The sequence below is a fragment of the Lepus europaeus genome, chromosome 11 (assembly GCF_033115175.1).
Source record: "Lepus europaeus isolate LE1 chromosome 11, mLepTim1.pri, whole genome shotgun sequence".
In the NCBI taxonomy this organism is placed as follows: domain Eukaryota; kingdom Metazoa; phylum Chordata; class Mammalia; order Lagomorpha; family Leporidae; genus Lepus; species Lepus europaeus.
In genome coordinates this window covers 88,661,668-88,685,731 of record NC_084837.1, presented here as the reverse complement: position 1 = coordinate 88,685,731, position 24,064 = coordinate 88,661,668, and the positions used below count along the sequence as shown (strand labels likewise).

At 56.0% G+C, this 24,064-nt stretch overlaps 1 protein-coding gene across 1 annotated transcript in view; it reads right to left on the bottom strand.

The window, feature by feature from the left end:
- Positions 1 to 13,135: 13,135 nt before the first annotated feature.
- The window catches only part of SMAD6 (SMAD family member 6), a 69,018-nt gene continuing 58,089 nt past the window's right edge, over positions 13,136 to 24,064 (bottom strand). Inside the window, exon 4 of the mRNA XM_062206189.1 lies at positions 13,136 to 14,083. Within this exon, the coding sequence (XP_062062173.1) occupies positions 13,542 to 14,083 (542 nt within the window). The 3' untranslated portion in view covers positions 13,136 to 13,541. The remainder of the gene's footprint in view (positions 14,084 to 24,064) is intronic.

Genomic DNA, 24,064 nt, shown 5'->3' with positions numbered 1-24,064 from the left:
GAATAATTTCTCTGTGTAATTAAAAACATTCTAAAACATGATAGCTTTCTTTATAAAAATAACGCATGCTCACGGTAAATAGTCTATAGAAATACAAAGTAGAAAGGTAAAACCCTCAGTCTCCCCTAGCATGTCCGAGGCCCAACTGCCATCAACAATTAAACATGATTTTTAAAGTTTTATTTGTTTATTTAAAAAGCAGAGTGACAGAGAGAGAGAGGAGAAAGAGATCTTCCATCTACTGATTGGCTCCCCAAATGGCTGCAACAGCCAGGGCTGGGTCAGGCCAAAGCTGGGAGCCTGGAACTCCAACTGGGTTTGCCACATGGTAGCAGGGACACAAGCAATTGAGCCATCATCATTAGCAAAAAGCTGGATCAGAAATGGAGCCAGGGGGCTGGCACTCTTTGGCACAGCAGGCAAAGCCAGCACCCATGACACCGGCATCCCATATGGGCGTCGATTCGAGTCCTGGCTGCTCTACTTCCCATCCAGCTCCCTGCTAATGTGCCTGGGAAAGCACTGGAAGATGGCCCAAGTGCTTGGGCCCCTGCACCCGTGTGGGAGGTCAGAAGAAGCCCCTGGCTCCCAGCTTTGGATGTGCCCAGCTCCAGCTGTTGTGGCAATTTGGGGAGTGAACCAGCAGATGGAAGACCTCGCCCTCTTTGTCTCTGTCTCTTTCTGTAACTCTTCCTTTCAAATAAATAAATGAGTCTTAAAAAAAAAAAAAAAAAGTGGAGCCAAGACTCAATCCTAGGCACTCTGAATATGGGATGCACTATACTGCGTTGCCCGCCCCATTAAACCTTATTTTTATTTATTTATTTTTAAGGATTGATTGATTTATTTAAAAGGCAGAGTTACAGAGGGAGGGAGAGTGATCAAGATCAATCTTCCATTCATGGGTCCCCTCCTCAAATGGCCTCAAAGGGCTGGTCCAGATTGAAGCCAGGAGCCTGGAACTCCACCCAGGGCTCCTATGTGGGTGGCAGGGGACCAAGCACTTGGGCCGTATTCTGCTGCTTTCTCAGATATATTAGCAGGGAGCTGAAACCCATGTGGAGTAGCCAGGACTCACACCGGCTGTCACATGGGATGTTAGCACTGCAGGCAATGGCTTAACCTGCTGTACCACAACACCAAACCCTAAATGTTATTTTTTAAAAAGATTTATTACTTATTATTTGAAATGCAGAGTGACCCAGGGAAAGACAGGTGTGGGGAGATTTTCTATCTGCTGATTCCCTCACCAAATGGCTGCAGGCCAAAGCCGGGAGCCAGGGACCCAAGGACTTCAGCTGCTGCCTTCCAGACACGTTAGCAGAGAGCTAGATAGAAAGCAGAGTAGTAAGGCTTCGAATCAGGCACTCTTATATGGGCTGTGGACATCCCCAGAGGCAGCTCAGCTCACTGCACCACAATGCCTAACGGGCCTGCGCCATGGCTCACTAGGCTAATCCTTCCCCTGCGGCGCCAGCACACCGGGTTCTAGTCCCAGTTGGGGTGCCGGATTCTGTCCCAGTTGCCCCTCTTCCAGGCCAGCTCTCTGCTGTGGCCCAGGAAGGCAGTGGAGGATGGCCCAGGTGCTTGGGCCCTGCACCCGCATGGGAGACCAGGAGAAGCACCTGGCTCCTGCCTTCGGATCGGCGCAGCGGCCGGCCGTAGAGGCCATTTGCAGGGTGAACCAACAGAAGGAAGACCTTTCTCTCTGTCTCTCTCTCTCTCACTGTCTAACTCTGCCTGTCAAAATATAAATAAATAAATAAGACTACATAACGCATCGTCACACAGATTATTTTTTTAAAAAGATTTAGTTATTTATTTTGAAAGTCAAAGTTACACAGACAGAGAGAAGGAGAGGCAGAGAGAGAAACAGAGAGGTCTTCCATCTACTGGTTCACTCCCCAGATGGCTGCAACAGCCGTTGCTGCGCTGATCTGAAGTCAGGAGCCAGGAGCTTCTTCTGGGTCTCCCATGCAGGTGCAGGGGCCCAAGGACTTGGATCATCTTCTGCTGCTTTCCCAGGCCATAGCAGAGAGCTGGATTGGAAGTGGAGCAGCCGGAACTCGAACTGGCGTCCATATGGGATGCGGGCACTGCAGATGGCGGCTTTATCCACTACGCCACGGCACCAGCCTCTGCACAGATTCTTAGTTTAATTCTCTACTGTTGGACATTTAGACTGTACAGATTTTTTTTTATATTAAAAAAAAAAAAAGCATATCTCTCAGGAAAGATCCTTAGAGGTAGAATTGCTGTAAAAGGTATCAACATCTTTAAGGCTTAAAAAAAAAAAACTTTTCGTTTGAGTGGCAGAGGCAGAGAGAGAGAGAGTGACAGAGAGCACCTGCCTAAGGGTGCACCCCACCCCCAAGCGTGAGCAAGAGCAGAGACAGGGTGGGGCTAAAGCCAGGAGCCCAGAACTCCATCCAGGGCTCCCACACGGACGGCAGGAACTCAGGGACTGGAGCCATCACCCCTGCCTCCCCGGGTCTGCCTTAGCAGGGAGCTGGCGTCGGGAGCCAGAGCCCACAGAGAACCTAGGCACTCCAGTACTGCATGTCCCTGTCTCAGCCACTCAGCTAAATGCCCCCCTCCCCCCCACGTAGCTAAACCTTTTTTTTTTTTTTTGACAGGCAGAGTGGACAGTGAGAGAGAGAGACAGAGAGAAAGGTCTTCCTTTTCCGTTGGTTCACCCTCCAATGGCCACCGTGGCCAGCGCGCTGCAGCCAGCGCACCGCACTGATCCGAAGGCAGGAGCCAGGTGCTCCTCCTGGTCTCCCATGGGGTGCAGAGCCCAAGGACTTGGGCCATCCTCCACTGCACTCCCTGGCCACAGCAGAGAGCTGGCCTGGAAGAGGGGCAACCGGGACAGGATCGGTGCCCTGACCGGGACTAGAACCCGGTGTGCCGGCGCCGCAGGCAGAGGATTAGCCTAGTGAGCTGCGGCACTGGCCGCTAAACCTTTGGATCTGTGTGGAGACGCTGACTTCTGGAAATTCGTTCCTGTTGCCAGTCCCGCCACTGTGGCAGGACAGCGGGCATTCTGCTCATTTCACTTCACCTTGGCTCTGTTGGCTTTTTTTTTTTTTTAACAGTTTGGCCAAAGAGATAATTGAAAAACAACATTTCCCTGTTTTCCTTGAGTCCTTATAAAAAAAAAACTTTATTAATTGAATCCTTTTTTCTTATAAGAGCAAACATTTGTCCACAAACGTTTGACTTTATGTCCACTGCCCACTTGTTTCTATCGAAGTTTTTAGATGTTTTTCTTGATTTGCAGATGCTCTTTACATATTTGTTTTTATTTCATGATGGCATAGTTGGAGGTAGGGAAGTTTCTGGTTGTATGTGTGTACATTTATACATCTCTTCCTTTATAATCTCTTCCAGTACTGCTGTGCTCTGAGAGGCCCTTCCTAGCTGAAGATCAAAACCCCCACAATTGTACGCCTGTTGCTTTACAACCTCATCCATCCAGAATTTACTCTGCTGTCCCATGTCGGGGGAAGACACAGCGGTCCTCACCAGCCCCACCCACCACCAGCTCCTGTCTCCCCAGCACCATTCATTTAAAAGCCAAAGAGACAGAGATCTCCCACTCAATGCTTCACTCCCCAAATGCCCCCAGCAGCCAGGCCTGGCCTGGCCAAAGCCAGGAGTCAGTAACTCAATCCAGGTCTCCCAAGTGGGTGGCAGGGGCACAAGTATTTAGCTAAACATCGCCTGCTGCCTCCCAGAGCGCGCATTCACAGGAAGCTGGAGTCGGAAGGAGAGCCTAGGATATGGGATTTGGGATCTGGGATGACAGCCTGCCAAAGAGCACCTTAACCGTTTCGCCGAGTATCCCCACCCAGCCACACTTCCTAAGGAAACCTTCCTTCCCAGGGGACTTCTGTGACCTGCAGCAGCCCCAGACACTGAGCCGGCACATCTGTAGACACCTCGATCCTCCAGCCACACCTTTACCCTATATGCACTGAGCCCTCACCCTGTCCCAGACCCGTGAGCTCCTCATGGGCACACAGAAAGCAGTGCAACACGATGAGCCCGTAGATGGCTCCCGGGCTTGGGAGCAACCAGGCCTGAGAACGGACAATCAGGTCATAGCACGATGTGCCGAAAGCCTGCACAGGAGGGCTGTGTGGGTACCGTGTGGGCGTTCAGGGGAGGACCCTGCCAGTTTACCTGTGCCAGGTGTGGGGAAAGCCCGAGTTCTAGCGGAAGATACAGGTGAGGGGGGCAGGGCACAGAGAAGCCAACCTATGGAAAGAAGTAGGCACACAGCAAACAGGTGAGCCCCAGGGCTGAGGGTGGCAGGGCCCCGGATGGGGCAGCTTGGTCTCCCTCCATGCCCTTCTGTCCCTGTGCATGGATCGTCTGCTGACTGCCTTAACTATTCGCGGGAGGCATGGCTCTCAGTGAGCAGAGAGGCTGAAGCCATGGAGAGCTTCAAGGGCACTGCAGGAAGAGGGGACGCGTGAGCTGGGGGCGGCAGCCCCAGACTGGGGAGGGACTGAGCTGGCCCAGCTAACCGAGAGAGAGAGAGAGAGAGAGAGAGGAAAGAGAGAGAGAGAAAGAGAGAGAGAGAAGAGAATGAGGATGTGACCTTCCATCCGCTGGTTCACTCTCCAAATGGCCACAACAATTGGAGCTGGGCTGATCCAAAGCCAGGAGCTTCTTCTGGGTCTCCCACGTGTGTGCAGGGGCCCAAGCACTTGAGCCATCTTCTACTGCTTTCCTAGGCCATTAGCAGGGAGCTGGACCGGAAGTGGAGCAGCTGGGACTCAAACAAGCACTCATATGGGATGCCGGCACTGCAGCACCACAACACTGGCCCCATAAAAAGTCTTTTTAAGCTGGCAAGAAAATGATATTTTAAAAATTCAGGGGCAGGCATTTGGCATAGCAGTTAAGGCTCTGCTTAGGGTATCTACGTCCCATATCGGCCTGCCTGGGTTCGAGTCCCATACTGGCTCTGGCTCCTGACTCCATCTTCCTGCTAATGAGAATCCTGAGAAGCAGCAGACAATGACGAAAAAACCTGGGTCCCTGACATCCACATGGGACACCCAGATGGAGCTCCTGGCTCCTGGCGTCAGCCTGGCTGAGCCCTGGCTGTTGCATGCATTTGGGAGAGAAGCAGCAGATGAGACATCTCTGTCTCTTTACTCGCTTTACGAATAACGAAAAACCTTAAAAGAATCCAATAAATATTAGTATCAGTACGAACCAGGCTCTGTTCTAATTGCTTCCCAAATGTGAACTCATTCAAATTCAGATCTCTAATCATCCTAAATAGTTGATTAACTATTAACTAAGCTATTAACTTTTTTTAAGATTTATTTGCTTAGGCCAGCGCCATGGCTTAACAGGCTAATCCTCCGTCTTGCGGCACCGGCACACCGGGTTCTAGTCCCGGTTGGGGCACCGGATTCTATCCCGGTTGCCCCTCTTCCAGGCCAGCTCTCTGCTATGGCCTGGGAAGGCAGTGGAAGATGGCCTAAGTCCTTGGGGCCTGCACCCACATGGGAGACCAGAAAGAAGTACCTGGCTCCTGGCTTCGGATCAGCGAAATGCGCCGGCCGCAGCGGCCATTGGAGGGTGAACCAACAGCAAAAAGGAAGACCTTCCTCTCTGTCTCTCTCTCTCTCTCACTATCCACTCTGCCTGTAAAAAAAAAAAAAAAATTTATTTGCTATTTGAAAAGAAGAGTTACAGAGAGAGAGGGAGAGATAGAGAGAAAGAAGTCTTCCATCCACTGGTTCACCTCCCAAATGACTGCAATGGCCGGAGCTGGGCCAGGCTGAAGCCAGGAGCCTGAAACACCATCTGGGTCTCCTAAGGAGACCCAGACACTTGGGCCACCTTCCATTGTCTTCCCAAGGTGCATCAGTTGGCAGCTGGATCAAAGTGGAGCAGCCAGGACTTGAACTTGGCTGGCATTGCACCATGAAGACGGCCCCAGAAGTCAGTGTTATTCTTAGGCTCACTTTAACAGATGAGAAAACAAGCTCAGGGACCCCCAGGAACTTGCTTAAGGTCACTTAGCCCGAGGCAGAGCTGGGCCTGGCGCGCCAAGAGTTAGCTCCAAAGCCTGGGATTTTGGCAGCTATGCAAAGTCAAGTTCAGAAGCACTGCCACGAGCAAGGCGGTAGGGGTAGGAACGGCAGCTCGGGAACCAAACAGACCTGGGTGCGAAGCCCAGCTCTGACACTTCCCAGCTGTGTGACCTCAGACAGCTTGCTTAACTTCTCTGACATTCATCTCCTAATTGGGGATAAGGATTAAATGCAATGAAATAAAGGGCCTACGGCCTCCCCAGGCCCCTTCCTAAATGCTAACTGCTGATACCATTACTAAACAAAGAGAGAGTTCTGTGGCTAGCCATCCCAGGCCCCCTCAGTGGGCTCAACACGGACGCCCACCCTAGCTGCTTCCCTTGGCACACCCAGAAGTTTTCCAGGGGCGAGGCAGGGATTCCACAACGGTCTGGGCCTTAGTTTGCATGTTGACTGACAGCCAAAGGCCTGTGTGTTAAAGATCTGATGCAAAGTTTTATGTGAATGGTAGCAAGAGGGTCAAAGCTTAATCTTTTTTTTTTTTTAACATTTATTCTATTTATTTGAAAGACAAAATTAGAGAAAGAGAGGTCTTCCATCGGCTGGTTTACTCCCCAAGTGGCCACAACAGCTGGAGTTCCACTGATCCAAAGCCAGGAGCCAGGAGCTTCTTCTGGGTCTCCCACGCAGGTGCAGGGGCCCAACGACTTGGACCATCTTCTACTGCTTTCCCAGGAACATTAGCAGGGAGCTGGATCGGAAGTGCAGCAGCCAGGCACCCACATGGGATGCCAGCACTGCAGGTTGTGGCTTTAACCTGCTGTGCCACCGCACTGGCCACTGAAACTTAGTCTAATGACACTGTTTGCAGGAGGGGCCTGAGGGAGGTGACTGGATTAGAGCAGGTTGGCCCGTGGTGGATCCTGGTGACTTTATAAGTATAGACACATATGTGCATATGTGTGCTCCCTGTCTCTTGCCGTGCGGCGCCCTGTGCCGCCTCGGGGTTCGGCCAACAAGAGCGCCCACCTCAGAGGCTGACCCAGTGGCTGTCCAATCCTGATCGCCAACTGTGAACCTCCAAACCTGTGATCCCAAATAAACCACCTTGCTGCAAATAAGCCACTTTCCCACGTATGGAGCGTATTTCATTACAGCCACGGAAAGGCGACTTCTGCCTCCATCGGAAGGCACCATCAAACCATCTGGCTTATTTAAAAAAAATGTTTTTTTAAAGACTAACTTTACAATAATTGTTTTCTTTTTATCTGAAAGGCAGAGAGAGACAGAGAAAGATCTATCTGCTGGTTCATTCCCCCAGGTACCCACACCAGCCTGGCACTCCATCCAGGTCTCCCTCATGGGTAGCAGGGGCCCAAGCACTTGAGCCATTGTCTCCTGCCCCCCAGGGTGGATGCTTCTGATAGATCAGGAGCAGAGGAGCCGGGTCTCGAACCAAGCGCTCTGATATGGGAGGCCAGTGTCCGGAGCTGTGTCTTAACTCCTGCCCCAAAATGCCGGCTTAGCTCGTTCACTTGAAGGAGAAACTGAGCCCTGGAGAAGGAGAGAAGTCTCCCAGCAGCACTCAGCCATGTTTCAAAATTCACGTGGTGCTGAGGGAGTCCAAGAAGCTCGAAGTGGAAACCATCCCTCTCCTCTGTTTGGTCTATGGGCCCAGTCCGCGGCCCTCATCACTGGCTGGAAAATGGCCAGAGAGGCTGCCAGGCCATCCCGTCCCATGTCCTGGTGATGGTCACCCCAGACTGGACGCCCTTCCCCAACAGCCTCCTCTGCCTTCTCAGGGCTGCCGGGAGTCTGCAGCAGCCCAGAATCCACGGGAGAAGAATGAAAAGGGGGCCAGCACTGCGGTGTAGTGGGTTAAGCCGCTGCTTGCGATGCCAGCATTGCATATGGGCATCAGTTCAAGTCCTGGCTGCTCCGATTTCCATCTAGCTTCCTGCTAATGCACCTGGGAAGGGAGTAGAAGATGGTCCAAGTGTCTGGGCCCCTGCACTCACGTGGGAGACCTGGTGGAGTTCTTGGCTGCTGGCTCCAGCCTGGCCCAGCCCTGGCTGTTGCAGCCATTTGGGGAGTGAATCAGTAGATAGAGGATCTCCCTCCCTCCCTCTCTGTAATTCTGCCTTTCAAATAAATAAAATAAATATTTTTAAAAAGGATGAAAACGCATTTCCTTTGATTGCCTTTCATTACAGAGCACAGAGGACAAACAGAAGAATGTGTTTAGTGGATTAAAAAATGGTTAGTAGGGCAACTTTTCTTTTTTTAAAGATGTATTTATTTGAAAGGCAGAGTTACAGAGAGACAGAGGCAGAGAGAGAGAGAGAGAGAGAGAGAGAGAGAGAGGTCTTCCATCTGCTGGTTCACTCCTCAAATGGCTGCAACAGTCAGAGCTGAACTGATCTGAAGCCAGGAGCCAGGCGCTTCTTCTGGGTCTCCCATGCAGGTGCAGGGGCCCAAGGACTTGGCCCATCTTCTGCTTTTCCATGCCATGGTAGAGAGCTGGATCAGAAGAGGAGCAGCCAGAACTCGAACTGGCCCTGCAACTTTTCTTATGTATATTTTATCACAATCAAATTTTATGTTGTACATATTTTACCACAATTAAACCAAAACACAACACAGGATCTGCATCCCTGCCTTTCTTCCCTCTTACCTGCCTGGCTCAGGCTGACACTGGCATCCCAGAAGCCTTTGCAGCATAACCAAACCAAGTACACGTCTGGCCTCCCTTGGCCACTGCCCTGGTGGGTGGCCCTGGTTGGCGCCCTACCCTCTCTGGGCCTCAGCTCCGAGACAGCGAAGGGGTCCTGAGGTTTGCCCCGCTTGGCCATTTCCTGAGTCTGTGCTCTAAGCCATTCAGCGGACCCTCTCCCTGGTTCCCTGCTGCAAACCAGGAATTCTGGATCCCACACCACTGGGAGAGTAGGAGAGGCTGCAGGAACTGAGCCCGCACAACCCGAGGGGGCCTGAGGATGGGGAAGGGTGTGTGTTCTTAGAAGCCTGGAGGGAGCCACCAGCTGGGGGTTGTCATGGAGACACAGGATACTAATAAACACACCCCCTCGGGACGCCTGCGTGGTCCTTTCAAGTTTATAAAACACACCCACACCCATCACCTCCTGACCCTTTCATTCCACAAACTTTCAGGGAGTTCATCCCTCTGTGCCCGGCACCAGGCTGGCTCAGGGCCACGGCGGCAGACGGGACAAGCGACATTTCTGGCTTCCAGGAGATTCCAAGAGTTGGGGGGAGGCAGTGGTGTGGTCAGAGCTTGCAGGCTGGGGGATGGCTGAGAGGAGGGGACAGCTTGGGCAAAGGCCTGGCAGAAAGAAAAAGCGAGTGAGCAAGCGAGAGCGAGAGGTTGGGTGTGTGAAGGGAGTTGCCCAGGTTGACATGGGGTGGGCCGGACGCTCAGGCCCTCCCAGGCCACACAGAGGTAGCTGTCCATCCTGAGCGTCCCTGGGGACCATCACTCTGGTGGAGAACAGAGTCCTGGGTCCTGGTGGCCCAGACCAGGGACATCCCAACAGACAAGGGGCCCCGCTTTCCAGCAGGTTCAAGGACCTGGATTTGAGTCCTTACCCTGGCTGTGTCCCAAACCAAAGCTTTTCTCAGCTGCCGGAGAAGCCTTCCAGGCCCCAGGTACTCAACACGGGCAGCTTCTCAGTACCTCGCAGGCATGGGCTCATGGAACCCTCCAGAAACCCCAGGAAGGATTACTAATATTATCATTCACTCTCACAAACAGGGACACCGAGACAGAGAGGTTAAGGCACTCGCCCAAGGTCACACAGCGGGAAGATGGCCGTGTCGGAATTAGAATAAGGCAGCTCTGGCCAGAGCTTGTAAGCCCCCGCGAGAGCTTGTATGTCTCCTCTTATTTATATTTGCTCTAATCTTATTTATTTTTGAAAGGCAGGGGAACATAGACAGGACGGCGATTTCCCATGTGTTGGCTCATTCCCACAATTCCTCACGACAGCCAGAGCTGGGCCAGGCCAAACCCAGGAGCCCGAAACTCAATCTAGGTCTTCCAGATGGGTGCCTCCCAGAGCCCGTGCCAGTAGGAAGCCGGCATGGAGAGCGGGGCCCGGCCTCGAACCCAGGCACTCTGATACCCGGTACGGTCGTCCCAAGTGCTGTCCTAACCACCAGTCCCCCCACTCCTCTCATTTCTAGATCAACCTTCTATCCCATCTCCCACCCCAACACAGGCAGAGGCAGGTGAAGCTGGGGTGGGGTGTGGAGGGGAGGAGAAGGCATCTCTCTGACAGCCCGGTCAAGTACACAAATCCCTGGGCACTGCCCAGCTGAGCTGGGGTCTGGGGCCACTCAGTCCCCCCCTGACCTTGCTCCCCAGGGCCCGCAGCGCCCAGGCCTCCACCCCCATGCTCTCTGGAGCCCAGGGACTTGTTTAGAAAGTGTCTCCACCGGCGTGTGAGTCACCGATCGCTGGGTGGTCCGGGGGAAGCCACAGTTGCTGCCCAGCACCAGGATTGGGGGGGGGGGGGGCTCGATGTCCCTGTCTGCACCCTAGGGGGCTGGGGTGGGACCTTCAGCAGCAGGGCCTCTGTGTGACACCCACACTCACCCAAGGTCTTCAGTTTCGGGACAGGGCGGGTCTGGGGCTGGAACCAGGCTCTCTCCAGCAAGGTTGATGTCCCTGGGACCCCAGAATTTGGAGCTTCAGGTTTGCTTGCAGCAAACCAAGCCCCAGGGGACAATCCCACTGCAGCAAAGCCAACCACAACCACTGCCCAAGGCTGGCCTCTGAGGTCCCTTCCCACAGCAAGCTTGGGCAAAGGGCAGCGCTGACGCAAGCACGCGCTGGTCCCATCCGTGAGGAACCTCATGGCTGGCACCCGCCATTCTGAATCATCACTCCAGGCTCAGGTCAGAGAGAGGAGCTGTGCTCTGCTCGGTGGGCGGGGGCACCGCAGGGGGCTCCCTTGTCTGCTCAGGCAGGAGTGGCAGTGTGAAGGCACCGAGCAGGGTGGGCTGCCACGGGAACCGACTTGGCCCCGGAAGGATCCACCCTCTAAGAACGCGGTCATTTTTCTGTCTGTGCGAAGGAGGCAGGGAAACCTGCAGTCCAGTCTCGAAGACGGTACCTGCTCCGGGCCCCGCTCTCTCCATCTCTAACCCGGCGTTACGGATCCCTCTCTGGCTCCTTGCTGATGGGGGGACTGATCCCTGCCACACCCAGGGCCAGGAGCTCCCCCCCTGCAGGCTGGCACTGGTGGGCGCCACGCTCAGGGCTCAGAGGACCAGCTCCTGCCGGCAGCCTCTGGGATGCCCCCTCTAGGCCACGAAGCCCCCAGCAAAGGCTTCCTCAGAAACCAGCCCGCCTTCCCCACTGCCCCCTGAGCACAGCCCAGCTCCTGTCCACGGCACTCAGCGCCCTGCTTCCCCGCTTTCCAGGTACTGCAGGGTCTGCTTCCTTCTCCCAGCTCCTACCAGTCCCGGGGACAGCTTTGTTCCCATCTTACAGATGCGAACATTGAGGCGTGTTACAAATTCAAGCAGTCGCTTCCACGACTCTTCGAAGCGGCAAAGCTGGGATTTGAACTCAGGCAGTCTGGCTCCAGGACATGGGTCGTCTGAGAGCTCCCCTGGGCTGCCTCCCAGTCTCTGCCACCACTCCCCGCGCCCCCAGCCCCGCCTGCCAGCCAAGCCCCCCACTGAGCCTTCCCCAGGACACTCCCCTGGCTCCCTACTCCTTTCCAGCCTGACCCCACACCAAGGACAGAGCCCCCTGACTGCCACAGAGTCCGAGTGTGCAGAACCCTGGCACGGCCAGTTGTGGTCAGCCCAGAGGCACCAGAGTGCTTTGCCATGGGGACAGGATTAGTGGGGGGGTGGGGACGCCCAGTTACGTGGTATATTTCCAGGAAGATGTGGCGGCCGAGTCCTGTCCCCTGCCTTCCCATCCTCGTGCTGTGTCTCCCACAGGGATGCTTTGTGTGACTGACACAGTATGGCAGGAAGTGAGAGCAGCCGCTTCCAAGGTCCCCAAGGCTTTGGGGAAGTCATGTCACGAGTAGCCCGATGGAGAGATCCAAGTGGTGAGGAGCAGAGGCTTCCGGCCAGCAGCCACGTGAGCAAGCGCACGGGGCAGGTCCCCAGCCCCAGACAAGCCCTGGCTGACATCTTGACCGCAACCTCCCCGAGAGAGAGCCCTGGAGCCACAACCACTGGCGGAGCTGCTGCGGGTCCCGGGCCTGCAGGATAAGGGATGGCAGTTGTGTTCAGCTGCTAAGTCTCCGATCATTTATGACTCAGTGGGAGACACTAGGCAGGACTTCTCAGAGCACTTAACATGTGAATGTAAATGTCCAGGAAAGAAGATATACAATGTAACATTTCCCCCTGGTTACTTGGCCAAGAGGCTCTCTTCTCTTTTTTTTTTCTTGAGCATGTTCTTAAGAAAACTCTGATCTAATGATATGGCTCTGGTCCGACAGTTTGATGTAACTTCTAACCTTGATTTTGTCTCATGAGCTAGGCATGCATCCTTCCAGAACCTCAACATTTAAGATAAACCATCTGCCGTACACAAATCAACACAACCCCAGATGGGCAGATGCGGAGCTGGGGGGGGGGGGGAGGCTAGCCGGCCCACACCCCAGGTAGCTGAGCTGCGTGGGAGACCCCGTGGGAGACCCTGGCAGCTCAGCCATTCTTCCCAGGCCACTTCCCCAGAGTGAGGAGCAGCCATGTCTTCTTCTAGCTCCATCTCAGAGATGGAGGCCTGCATCTGAGTCTGTCCAGGGGACGGCGGCTCCTCCAGGCCAGGGCGGGAGCCTCCCCATCAGACTGGGAGCCGGCTCAGGCCGGCTGGCCGCTGCGCTCCCCCTTCCTGTGGACACACCACGGCCGCCGAGAGGAAGCAGCAAGAGCCCACTCTGGCTTCCCTCTGCTCGAGGCGTCCTTAGTCTCTCTCCTTATCCAGTAAAAAAAGAAAAAAAGAAACTGAAGCCAAGTTTCAGGGTGCCTGATGAAGGGACTTCTTTTGCATGCCAAAGATAGTTCCAAAAAAAAAAAAAAAACACTATAATGCAAATACTTTATTATCAACGAGTGACTGGTATTAGCTTTTTGTCTGGGAATTAAGATTTCAAAAACCATAGATCAAACCCAGGCTTTTCCACCCAGCTCTGCTGTTATCATTTTCTTTAAAAAAAAAAAAAAAAAGAGGAAGAAGGAGGAAAAGAAAGAAAATATATCTGTATTCAAAGTATTATAAGCCAAAGTGCGTCTTTCTTGTTTTGTCCATATACACACATTGCACCATACATAAATAATTACATTGTAAAAATGACTCCATAATTACAAGTATAATATATATTTCCATATAATATATAAAACTTTATATTAAATCTAGGTAGATGATATGGGGGTGGGGGAGGGGTCCGTGGGGGGGGGGGCTGCGTCTGCGGGGGCCCGCGGCGGCCGCCGCTATCTCTGGTTGTTGAGCAGGATCTCGAGCCAGCAGGGGCAGGAGGTGATGAACTGCCGCGAGTAGCAGGGCCCCCAGCCCTTGGCGAAGCTGATGCGCACGCTGTTGGGGTCGTAGGGGCCATCGGCCGCGTCCGCCTCGGGCGCCTGCTGCCGCAGGCCCGAGCGCTCGAAGTCGAATACCTTGATGGAGTAGCCGGGCGGCACCTTGCGGACGACCAGGGCGCGGCCGCCCGGCGCGTCCAGCGTCGGGGAGTTGACGAAGATGGGGTGCTCGCCGCGGTTGTAGGCCCACACGCCGTCGGGCTCCTTGCTGAGCACGATGCCGAAGCCGATCTTGCTGCGCGTGCGCCGCACCGACTCGCTACGCCGCTCCAGGTTGAGCTGGCCTAGGCAGAAGCCGCTGCCCTGAGGTAGGTCGTAGAAGATGCTCACGGCCTGGTCGTACACGGCGTAGAGGCGGCCCACGCGCGTGCGGTGCTCCCAGTACGCCACGCTGCACCAGTGGCTCGGCTTGGTGGCGTCCGGGGACATGCTGGCGTCTGCGGGACAAGCACAGGGAGGGGCGGGTTACTCGGGCCGGCAGGCCTGTGGGTGGGCGGCGGTGGCAGGGGGGACCGCGCTCTCACATATACTAGGCCCCAGGCAGAGGTCAGAACAAAGGTTAGGAGTTGGCACCCAGCACAAGCGAGCCAGGGCCCCCTGTGTGCACCCTTTGTTCAAGCCTCAGCAGAGCAGGCGAGCGTGGTGAGGGACTCCAGCCTAGCAGCCATCACCAATGGGAGGGAACTCTGCACAGCACCGGGCTGGGGCTGGGGGGTGGGTCTCCAGGGTCCCTGCCAGCCCCCAGCTGTGCCTCCCAGGGGCTGCAAGACTCCTCCCAGCTCAGCCTCCCTCTCCCATAGCCCCCATCCCACCCGCGTAAACCTTCATGGCAGGACGCGTGGGCGGGCCCCAGCGCTACAGCCCGCTGGGTACCACCGAGGCTTGCCAGCTCTCTCGGCTGCTTCCTGCTTTGATCTGGGCCTCAGCCCACAGCCCCACCCCCACCCCAACAAAGCAGTGGCCTGGATGGGACTGAAACTCCTCCCCATCCCAGCATCCCAGCTTGGGGCACAAGGTTGTTGTGTGTTGTCTACCACATTTAAGGAGGTTCTAAGCCAAAGCATGGGCCTGTCTCGCAAGGCAGCCCCCGGCTCCCTGCTTCTCACACTCGGAGGCGTCCTGACACCTCATCTCTGCTTGGGCAGCACGCAGAGTGCGTGCAGGGGCAGAGGTCCGCACAGGGAGGCCAGGGCACTTCCTCTTTCTCAGCTTCCTAAAGGCCTTTCAATCAAAGACCAAAGGCGGAACTTCACGGTCCCCTCCTCCTACCTCCTCTCCCTAGCAGAGCCAAACAACCCCACAACCTGGCCCCATGACTGGGGGTGAACTGCACAGAACCGCCCTAGAGTTTCTTGTGCCCCAGCCGTCGGGCTCAGAGACGCCACCCCCTGGGTATCTGGCCACGTTTCCCCAGTTCTCTCAGGGAGAGACTGCCGCCACTGGGAAGCCCACTGTGCCTTCTGTCTCCTGGGGCGCCCCAACTGTAGCCCACGCTCCTGCACGGGGCTCCACCAGGAGCAGGACGAGGTGGGTCCTCGGCCTCTCCACCAACTCAAGGCTGCACAGGGGCCTGGGAAGCTCGCTCACAAAGCTCTGGACAGGCCAAAGGGGGAAACGCCGCCCAGCAGGTGGGCAGCTGCTGGCCCACGGACCCACGGCAGTGCCGGCGGAGCCAGGATCAGAGCCCAGGACCCCAGAGTTCTTCTCGAACTCTTGCTGTGTGGTCTGAAAGGTTTCCAAGTGAGAGAGATCCGAGGCTGTCACCGCTGACCAGCTGTGTGGCCGTGGGCAACTGCTGAGTGGTCCCAAGCCCCACCTCCCTGCTGTGAGATGCCATCACCAAGTGGCCTCGCTCACACAAGTCCCTGTCTGTATTTTTCTGGGAACTCCAGCAACAAATCCCTCAGATGCGGGGAGATCAGCTGTAGGGTCGTGGCCCCAGCGGTCACCACCGCGGGGAGTATCACCAGGGTGCTGGAGGGCAGTGCCCTTTGCAAACTCTAAGACCCTTTGCGGATGCTACGGGCCACCTCACCTAGGCCCTGCAGTGGACGAGGTAGGAGAGAAGGGGCGGGATGCAAGAACTGAGTGGCGTAGAACTGAAGGTCTAGAACAATGATGAGTGTGTGTGTGTGTGTGTGCACGTGCACCAGCAGCCGCCACGCTCTCTGCAGCCTGGTAAGCAGGAAGGCAGGAGCCCCCAGACCCACAGTCCCCCCCACCTCTCACAAGCCACACGGCCCCCGCTCTCCCCCTCAGGCCTTGCGTCCACAGCCTGGCTGCCACTCAGGACGGTCCTGCAGAGGGATCTTTTTCCCTTGTGGCTCCAAGGCTGTGCCCCGCCATCTCCCACAGCCATCAGCCTAATTAGGATCCAGCTCTTTAATTGCAAATAAATACCGGGGAGTCAGACCCGAGTGAACAACATCAAAGATGACCGAGCTCTGACCGAAACTCCCGCTCACTACCCCCTGCTCAGGCCTGGCCTGGTTCCCAGCCAGACTCCGGGTCCCGCTGGGAGGGCTGGGGCAGGGGGAGGAGCAGAGGCGCTGGGTCCGGCCGGGGTGGATGTGCAGAGCGGCGCTAGCTGGGGAGTCAGGAGTCCTGTCCCTTGGTTCCCATCCAGCAGGTCCTCTCTCTCCTCTGGCCTCAGCCTTCCCATCTGAACAATGAGCTTTAAATCTCTGTGATTTGGCATCTAATCTGGGCACATCTAGACAGCCCTGTTACACCACCCGACGCCAGAAACTGACTCAGCTGTCCCTCCCCAGGAGGGTGGATAACCAGAGAGCGGCGCTGCATCTGATGGGGGACTGGCTGCAGAACAAGCCATAGAGCCGTGCAACAGCAGGCATGGATTGCACGTGCGCCCTGCTGGGCGGCAGGAGCCAGGCACGGAAGACCACACATGCCCTGTGTCCATTGCTGGGAGATTCTTGAGGAGGCAAAGTGGCCTGGAGAAACCAGAACAGTGAGGACTCCCCCACCCCCACCCAGGGAGCAGGAAGACTGGGAAGGGGCACGGGAAAGTTTCTGGGAGCCTGGACCACTGGTGTGTGACCTCCAAAGTCTCCATCCGAAGTCCCCTTAAGAGCTGCGCATTTCATCATAGATATTTTCAAAGCAAGTGCCAAGTGCCCCAGAGCCAGCCCCCTGCGTGGCCTCAGTTGGGCTGACCCAGGGGAACAGCCCCGGGGTTGCCTCCCCGTGGCTCCCACATTCCTGCCACCAGAGGGTGGTGGCTGCCTGCGCTGGGGCAGGAGGCGACCAGCCTGACAACGGGCCTCCCCTGCACAGAAGCCAGGCAGGCCCTCGGATGGCTGGCATTCCTTCCTCTTGCAGCCGTCCCCCTTCCCCCCCCCTCCCAAACCTCCCCACCACGCCAGGGTGCCTGGAGCCCAACGTGTGATTTTGTGAGGGTGCTGGGGCAGCTAGGGGGCCGGCTGCAGTCTGGAAGAGGCAGGCAAAGCTGAAATCCCAAGGAAAGCCCTGAGCTTCTTCAAACCGGCAGCTTTTGCTCCAGAACAAAGAGCAGGTTCCTGCGTGCTCCCCGCGGGCCTCGTGTGCCCCCAGAGCACCGTGCGCGCTCTGCAGCTCCCCTGTCCTTTCGGCCAGGCAGTCCGGGACTCGGCCGGCTCGCAGAAGGGGCCAGAGCTGTCCCCTGATGTGATCTGGACTCGGGAGGCGTTGAGCATTCACAGGGGGCCCAGCCCCTCCGTGTTCCAGGTCTCTGCACGCACCTGGGCTGCAGCTTCCTCCCTGCCTCTGCCCGGCTGGACCGAAAGGACCCGCACAGCCTCGCCATCCGCGGGCCCGAGACCAGGGCAGGAGGCCCAGGGAGAGGAAGGCATCTGCCCTGCAGGCCGGCGGCTGAGCCACAGTGGAGCCGGAGACCAGGCCCCTCAGCACAGGGCTGCACAGGGGCCTGCTGTCCCTGCTGTCCCGTGTCAAGCCTGGCTTCAAGTTCCCGTCCAACCGGCAGCTTTTCATCTGTGGCTCCCAGGCCTGGGAGCAATTACGTGGCCCTGCATCTGGTTAACCTAACACCCCTTTTAAAGTCTTGTTTGCCCATTAGATAAGTAGTTTTTGTTATCAAACTTAGAGGGAAAAAGGCGTTTCCACTTAACCCTCCTTTGTCGTCTGAAGCTTCAAAGATGGCCTCGGGTTTTTCAGCAAGAACTGAGATGCCCCGTTAATTAGGGCCTTTTTTTTTTTTTTTTGCTTCATTAAGGGAGGGGAAGAGCAGCCCTCTATCCACTGGGCTCAGGCAGTAAAAGCAGAGAAAGAATGCACACGGGGCCACGTTAATGGCCAACAGCTTAGAGCGAGCCTCTGCTGAACTCGTTCCAAAAGCTGGGCCCAGCTGACAGGAGTTTCCTCTGATTCGCTCCCACCCACCCCTTCCCACCCCCCACCTCGGCTCCAGCACCTCTGGCTCCTAGAGGAAGCAGGGCTTCCAAGAGGAAGTTCCTAATCGGTCATTACATCACGGCGGTCTGGCCACACCGCCGCTGCCTGCGCAGGGCCCACCGCAGGGGCTCTTTCTCCGCCGGCCGCTGCTCTCTGGGCCGGGGGCTGTGCTGGCCACCACCCTCTCTAAGGACTCGCTCAGCCGGTCTGCGGGGTCCACTCCTAAGGCAAAGGGGTGTGATGGGAGCTGCAGGGATGAGGACAGCAAGAGGAGGAGGGAGGCTGGGCGACACGCGGTGCACGTGGCCAAGGTGCAAAAGCCGAGGCCCAAAGAGGTGATGCGACCTGCCCAGGTCGCCCTGGAAACGAGCCACACAGCGGAGCCCCAGTGGGTGGGTGTCTCCTTGCACGGGCTCAGGAGCAAAGAAAGCTGCCTGCGTGTGAATCCCGGCTCTGCCACTCACCAGCTGTGAAATCTCAGGCAAGTGGTTTCCTTTCTCTGGGCCTCAGTTTCCTGACCTGCAAAATGGGCATGCAACCCGTGGCTCCTTCATCAGGGTGCTCGGATTCATTTCAAGTGCATCAAATAACACCAAACAGTGTGCAAGATAAGTGCTCCGTAAGCTAACAGCTGTTACTATTCCTCGTATTATTATGACCACGCGGTCTTATCAATCTGTGTTATTTGTCTAAATAATAATAGATTGGCTTAGCCTGTACAGTTCACCAGGCAATAACACCTGCAAAGATAAGTCGTGTCAAGGTAGCTGACAGTCAAAGGAAAATGCTAACAGTCAGAAGGACGCCAGGTGCTACAAAAAGTTCGTGGAAAATGGAATGCGAAGGTAATTTATTTTGGTGCAAAGAAACGTTGAACTAGTTTTGCTTTCATGATATGCATCTTCCATGAACTTTGTGAAGTACCTGCTTAAGCCGGCCAACACTAAACAAGCTTCGCGCACGCCAGGCGGAGTACCGTGTTGACATTCCGCTCGTCCTCCCACTCATCCCCATGTTCAGATAAGGGGGCTGAGGCCTGGAGGCCAGGGCCCGTGCCCAGAGCCAGCAGCTCGTGGAAGCAGAGCTGGGATGCCGGTGCCTGTCTGTCTAGGCTGAGACAGGGGCTCGGCTGCATTGTTCCCAGGGTTGCAATCCATGGGCTGGCACAGGGATGCTGCTGGGAGAATCCAGCCACGCCCAAGCCAAGCTGCCCTGCTGGGGGCTCTGTAAAGATGCTGTGTGGTGCAGTGGGTTAGGCTGCCACCTGCCATGCTGGCATCCCATCTGGGCGCCGGTTCGAGTCCCGGCTGCTCCACTTCCGATCCAGCTTCTAGAAAAGCAGCAGAAGATGGCCCAAGTGCCTGGGCCCCTGCCAGCCACATGGGAGACCCAGAAGAAGCTCCTGGCTTTGGCCTGGCCCAGCGCCTGCTGTTGCAGCCATTTGGGGAGTGAACCAGCAGATGGAAGATCTGTCTCTCCCATTCGCTCTGTAACTATGCATTTCAAATAAATAAATAAATCTTTAAAATGGGGGGAACATTAAAAGGGACCCTCAGATGTGGCAGTGTTGGTGCTGCTGCCCCACCATGTGCTGTCCACCCTCCATGGCAGCCAGTGGATATTTCAAAATATCGCCATCTACAACCCCCTACGCAACCCTGCAAATACATACACTTTTTGGCTTTTACTCAGAGCTTCTCTCAAAATATTCTGCGCAAATATTCCACTCCCAACAAATAACAACAACAGAAACACAAAAAATGAGCGTTTTCTAGCAATGCTGCAGGAACATACGCCCGTCTTAGGAAAGGGCTGCCTCGCTGGAGGCTGGCAGGTGCCTGGTACCCTGGGCTCTTCATTCATTGTCCCCTTTTTTCTCTACAGTCCAGGAGGTATGAGCGCCCCAATTCTCAGACCCCAAGTCGGAAAGGCCACACAGCAATGTGGCAGGGCAATCTGTGTGGCTGGCCAGGCTCTGAGCCCACCCTCTCTGAGCCAGGCCCTCCGTGTCTGCCTACTGGGTCCTCCCCAGAGGCCCCCTTCTCCCAAAGGGCTTGAGGAGCCCTGGGGGTGAGGTGATCTCCGCCAGGGGCCGTCTGACTGGCCGGGCTGTCGCAGCCTGAGCGGCCCTGCAGAAGGGGCCCTTCCTCCAGCCTCAGCGCCTGACCCCAACCTGCCCGGCCACATGGCTGGCTTGGGCCGAAGCCGCAGCCTAGGCTGAGATGGGCGAGGTTTCTGTTCTTTCAAGTCGCATAGGAACTCGTCTTGCAACCCTGATACAAAACAAGCTTTGGCCCAGGCACTGAGACACTGGCCTGCTCGGCAGCCCCTCCACAGCCCCACAGCAGAGGGGCTGATCAGAGCAGGACGTGAGGGTCCTGCTTCTGCCACCTGCAGTCCCCGGCTCCCACCCATCAAGGCCAGGCTGGGTCCCCGGGCCCAGGTGGCACGGCCTGTTTGCTCCACGGCAGGGCTCTGGGGAACAAGCTCCCTTCTTCTTTAGAAGTTATTTATTTTATGTATATATTTCAGAGAGGGAGAGAGAGATCTTCAGTCAGCAGCAGCCAGGGCTGGGCCAGGCAAAGGCCAGCAGCTGGGACCTCAATCTGGGTCTCCCACGTGAATGGCAGGCACCCAACTACTTGGGCCATCTCCGTGGGTACGCACTGGCAGGAAGCTAGAACCCGAGGCGGAGCTGGGACTCGAAGCCAGGTGCTCTGATACAATACGAGGTGCAGGCCTTCCAAGCTGTGGCTTAACCACGGTGCCAGATGCCTGGCCCCAAGCCCCCTTACTACTCCAAGAGCCACAGGAAGACGGGCGCCCGAGCTCTCCCCTCCATCCCAGAGCTGGGCACTGGACTGCAGCCTCCTAAAGGTGACCCAGTCGCTGCAGCCCGGATAGAGAGGGACCGCTGAGGCGTCCAGGCTGGGGGAGCTCAGGGAGGCAGCGGGTATGGAGGTGCCTGGGCTCTGGGAAGGGGGAGGGCAGCAAGTTTCACGGTGGGTACACTCAGCCCAGAGCTTCCGCAAGAGGGCTCTGCCCTTCGCTCCCATTCCAAGTCCTCTTTTGTTTTATCACAAAGTCAGAATCCAAGTATGGGCCGGCGCCGCAGCTCAACAGGCTAATCCTCCGCCTTGCAGCGCTGGCACTCCAGGTTCTAGTCCCGGTCGGGGCGCCGGATTCTGTCCCGGTTGCCCCTCTTCCAGGCCAGCTCTCTGCTATGGTCCGGTAAGGCAGTGGAGGATGGCCCAAGTCCTTGGGCCTGCACCCCATGGGAGACCAGGAGAAGCACCTGGCTCCTGCCTTCGGATCAGCGCTATGCCATTGGAGGGTGAACCAATGGAAAAGGAAGACCTTTCTCTCTGTCTCTCTCACTATCCACTCTGCCTGTCCAAAAAGAAAAAAGAATCCAAGTATGTTTGTTTGTTTTCTTACTCAGAGACCACCTGGGGTGGGAGAGCCTTGCTTTTATTACTGCCCCCCCCCCCCAGAAAGAGACTTGTGCAATGACCTAGCGCATCGGCTAGGAGAAGGGACCCCTGCACCCCTGCTGGCCCAGGGATCTGCACAGCCTGTTCACATACGAGCCAGGATCCTCACTGGTCTTCAACCCCGCCCAGGTGAACTAACTGACCCCAACCCTGACTCCCCTGGTGAATCTGAGACCAAAGAACAAAACCAGCCCCTTGGGGACCCTGGCACGGACAGCCAGAGCGTGCGGCAGGGGCTCACGGGTGCTGGCTCATGGCAGGGAGCCCAGCTCTGGGCCTGCTGCCCACCCACAGGCTCCCAGAGCTGGGAGGGCTCAGGGCCCCTCCGTGTCTCCTGTATTTCCCAGATGCCGTTCCTATTTCACGGGTCGACCTCCTGCCTCAGATGTGTACTTGGACCCAGCTTGAAACCTGGAAAGCAAAGGACCTGAAAATCACCCTTGCCCGGTCTGAGCTCTCCGGGTCAGGCACTCAGATCCTCATGGAAACGGGCCAAGGGGACAAGACGAGGCACCCACCCACACCCTGGCCCCTCAAATCTCTGGTCTGGCCATCTGCCATGCTGCCTGGGCGTCGTTGCCCAGCCCAGTCCCGACCTTAGCCCATTCCATTCTCCCTGATGGTGGTGCACATCCTACTACCCGTGTTACCACGGGCAGGTGAGGATACCTGGATGCCAGGGACGGCTACACAACCTGGTGACCCAGTGCAAGATGGCAAGGTAGGGCCCCGTGTTCACCAAGCCAGTATCTCGGGGCAGGGCGACAAGGACGAGGTGAGAATGACCCCCGGACCAACCAAAGCATCCCCGCGGCCCTCTGCATCACTGTGCCCGGCGCCCGCCACCACCACTGTGCTCAGGAGAAAGGCTGTAAGGGATGCTGACGGAGATCAGGCCAAGGTGAAGGACAGACCACAGGGACGATGGGCCAGGCTGCCGGCTAAACCAGCGCCTCCAAAGCCAGAACCCAAGGCTGCACAAAGGGAGAGAGGGCCCCCAAAGGGGAAGAGGAGCGGCTGACGCTGGCGAGGATGGGAGTAACCGCAGACCAAGGAGATGCCCCAATAGACTGGGTGCTGCAGCCGCCAGGTGTGTGTGTTTTTGATAACTGTGTACTTCTGGTGACTGTACAGCTTGAAATACTATTTTTATCAAGTTTTATAAAAACACAGGATCCTGTTTTCATTTGTTTTAAGCTAACCGCCCCCACCCCATTAAGAAGCTGTGACGGTGAAAACAGAGCAGGGGCCCTGAGTGACCGCACCCACAGTGTCCTCCAGAGGAATTTCTGGCTGGAGGGGTCGGGGGCTTTCTAGAAGAGCCTAGAAACAGTGCCCAGAGCTTGATGACTCAGTTTCCTTATTGTTCCCTACCATTGGTCAGAATCTTGCTTAACCACTCAGACTCCAGTATCCACCCGGCACCCCCAACCCCCACTCCACCCAGGCCTGAACCGCGCCCCTGCACTCTTGGGAAACCATCTGGTCTCCTCGCCCCATTGAAAAAGGCACAGTGGCAAATGCTGTTCCATTTAACAGGTGACCTTGCTGATGCTCAGAGGCCAGGGCATGAAGGCAGTGGGGAGAAGCACTGTCCTTCTACGCTGGCCCCTGTGATGTGGGGGCCTGGCAAGGGACTGCTCGCAGGGTCAGGTATGTAAAGCTGGGTTTTTTTTAAATTTATTTTATTATTTTTTTTATTTTTGACAGGCAGAGTGGATAGTGAGAGAGACAGAGAGAAAGGTCTTCCTTTTTGCCATTGGTTCACCCTCCAATGGCTGCTGCAGCCGGCACACCGCACTGATCCGAAGGCAGGAGCCAGGTACTTATCTTGGTCTCCCATGGGATGCAGGGCCCAAGCACTTGGGCCATCCTCCACTGCACTCCCTGGCCACAGCAGAGAGCTGGCCTGGAAGAGGGGCAACCGGGACAGAATCTGGCGCCCTGACCGGGACTAGAACTTGGTGTACCGGCGCCACTAGGCGGAGGATTAGCCTGTTGAGCCACAGTGCCGGCCTTAACGTCTCAAAAAAAATAAATAAATAAAAAATAAAAAAAATCTCAAGCCTGTAGGATGCTGGCAGTGGGGATGGACTGACTCTGGCATGCTAATAAGCCTGTGAGGGTGTCGGGAAGAGAAGGCACAGCTTTGAATGCAGCAGCCCGATGGGAGAGCCGGATTCACGGAGCTCTCCAAATCAGCCTCACCTGACATCAGCCTGTTGCTACTGACCAAAGAGACAGCATCCGTGACCTTGGCAAGACAAATACACCTGCCTCCATTTGCACGAAAGACGCAGCGTGGGACGAACACCTCCAAAATTATAGTACCAGAGGTGGGGCATGCAATTTGAAAATAATCCTTCCATTAAACCCTTCCCTCTAAAATACCCTTTTGTAACACAAAGATACACAATCCGTGCCTCTCTAGCGAATGCAGACTGCTCCGTGCCAGATTTTCTTAAAGTGAGAGTTGCCTCAACCATTCTTGTATATTTCTAGAACAAACAGCAG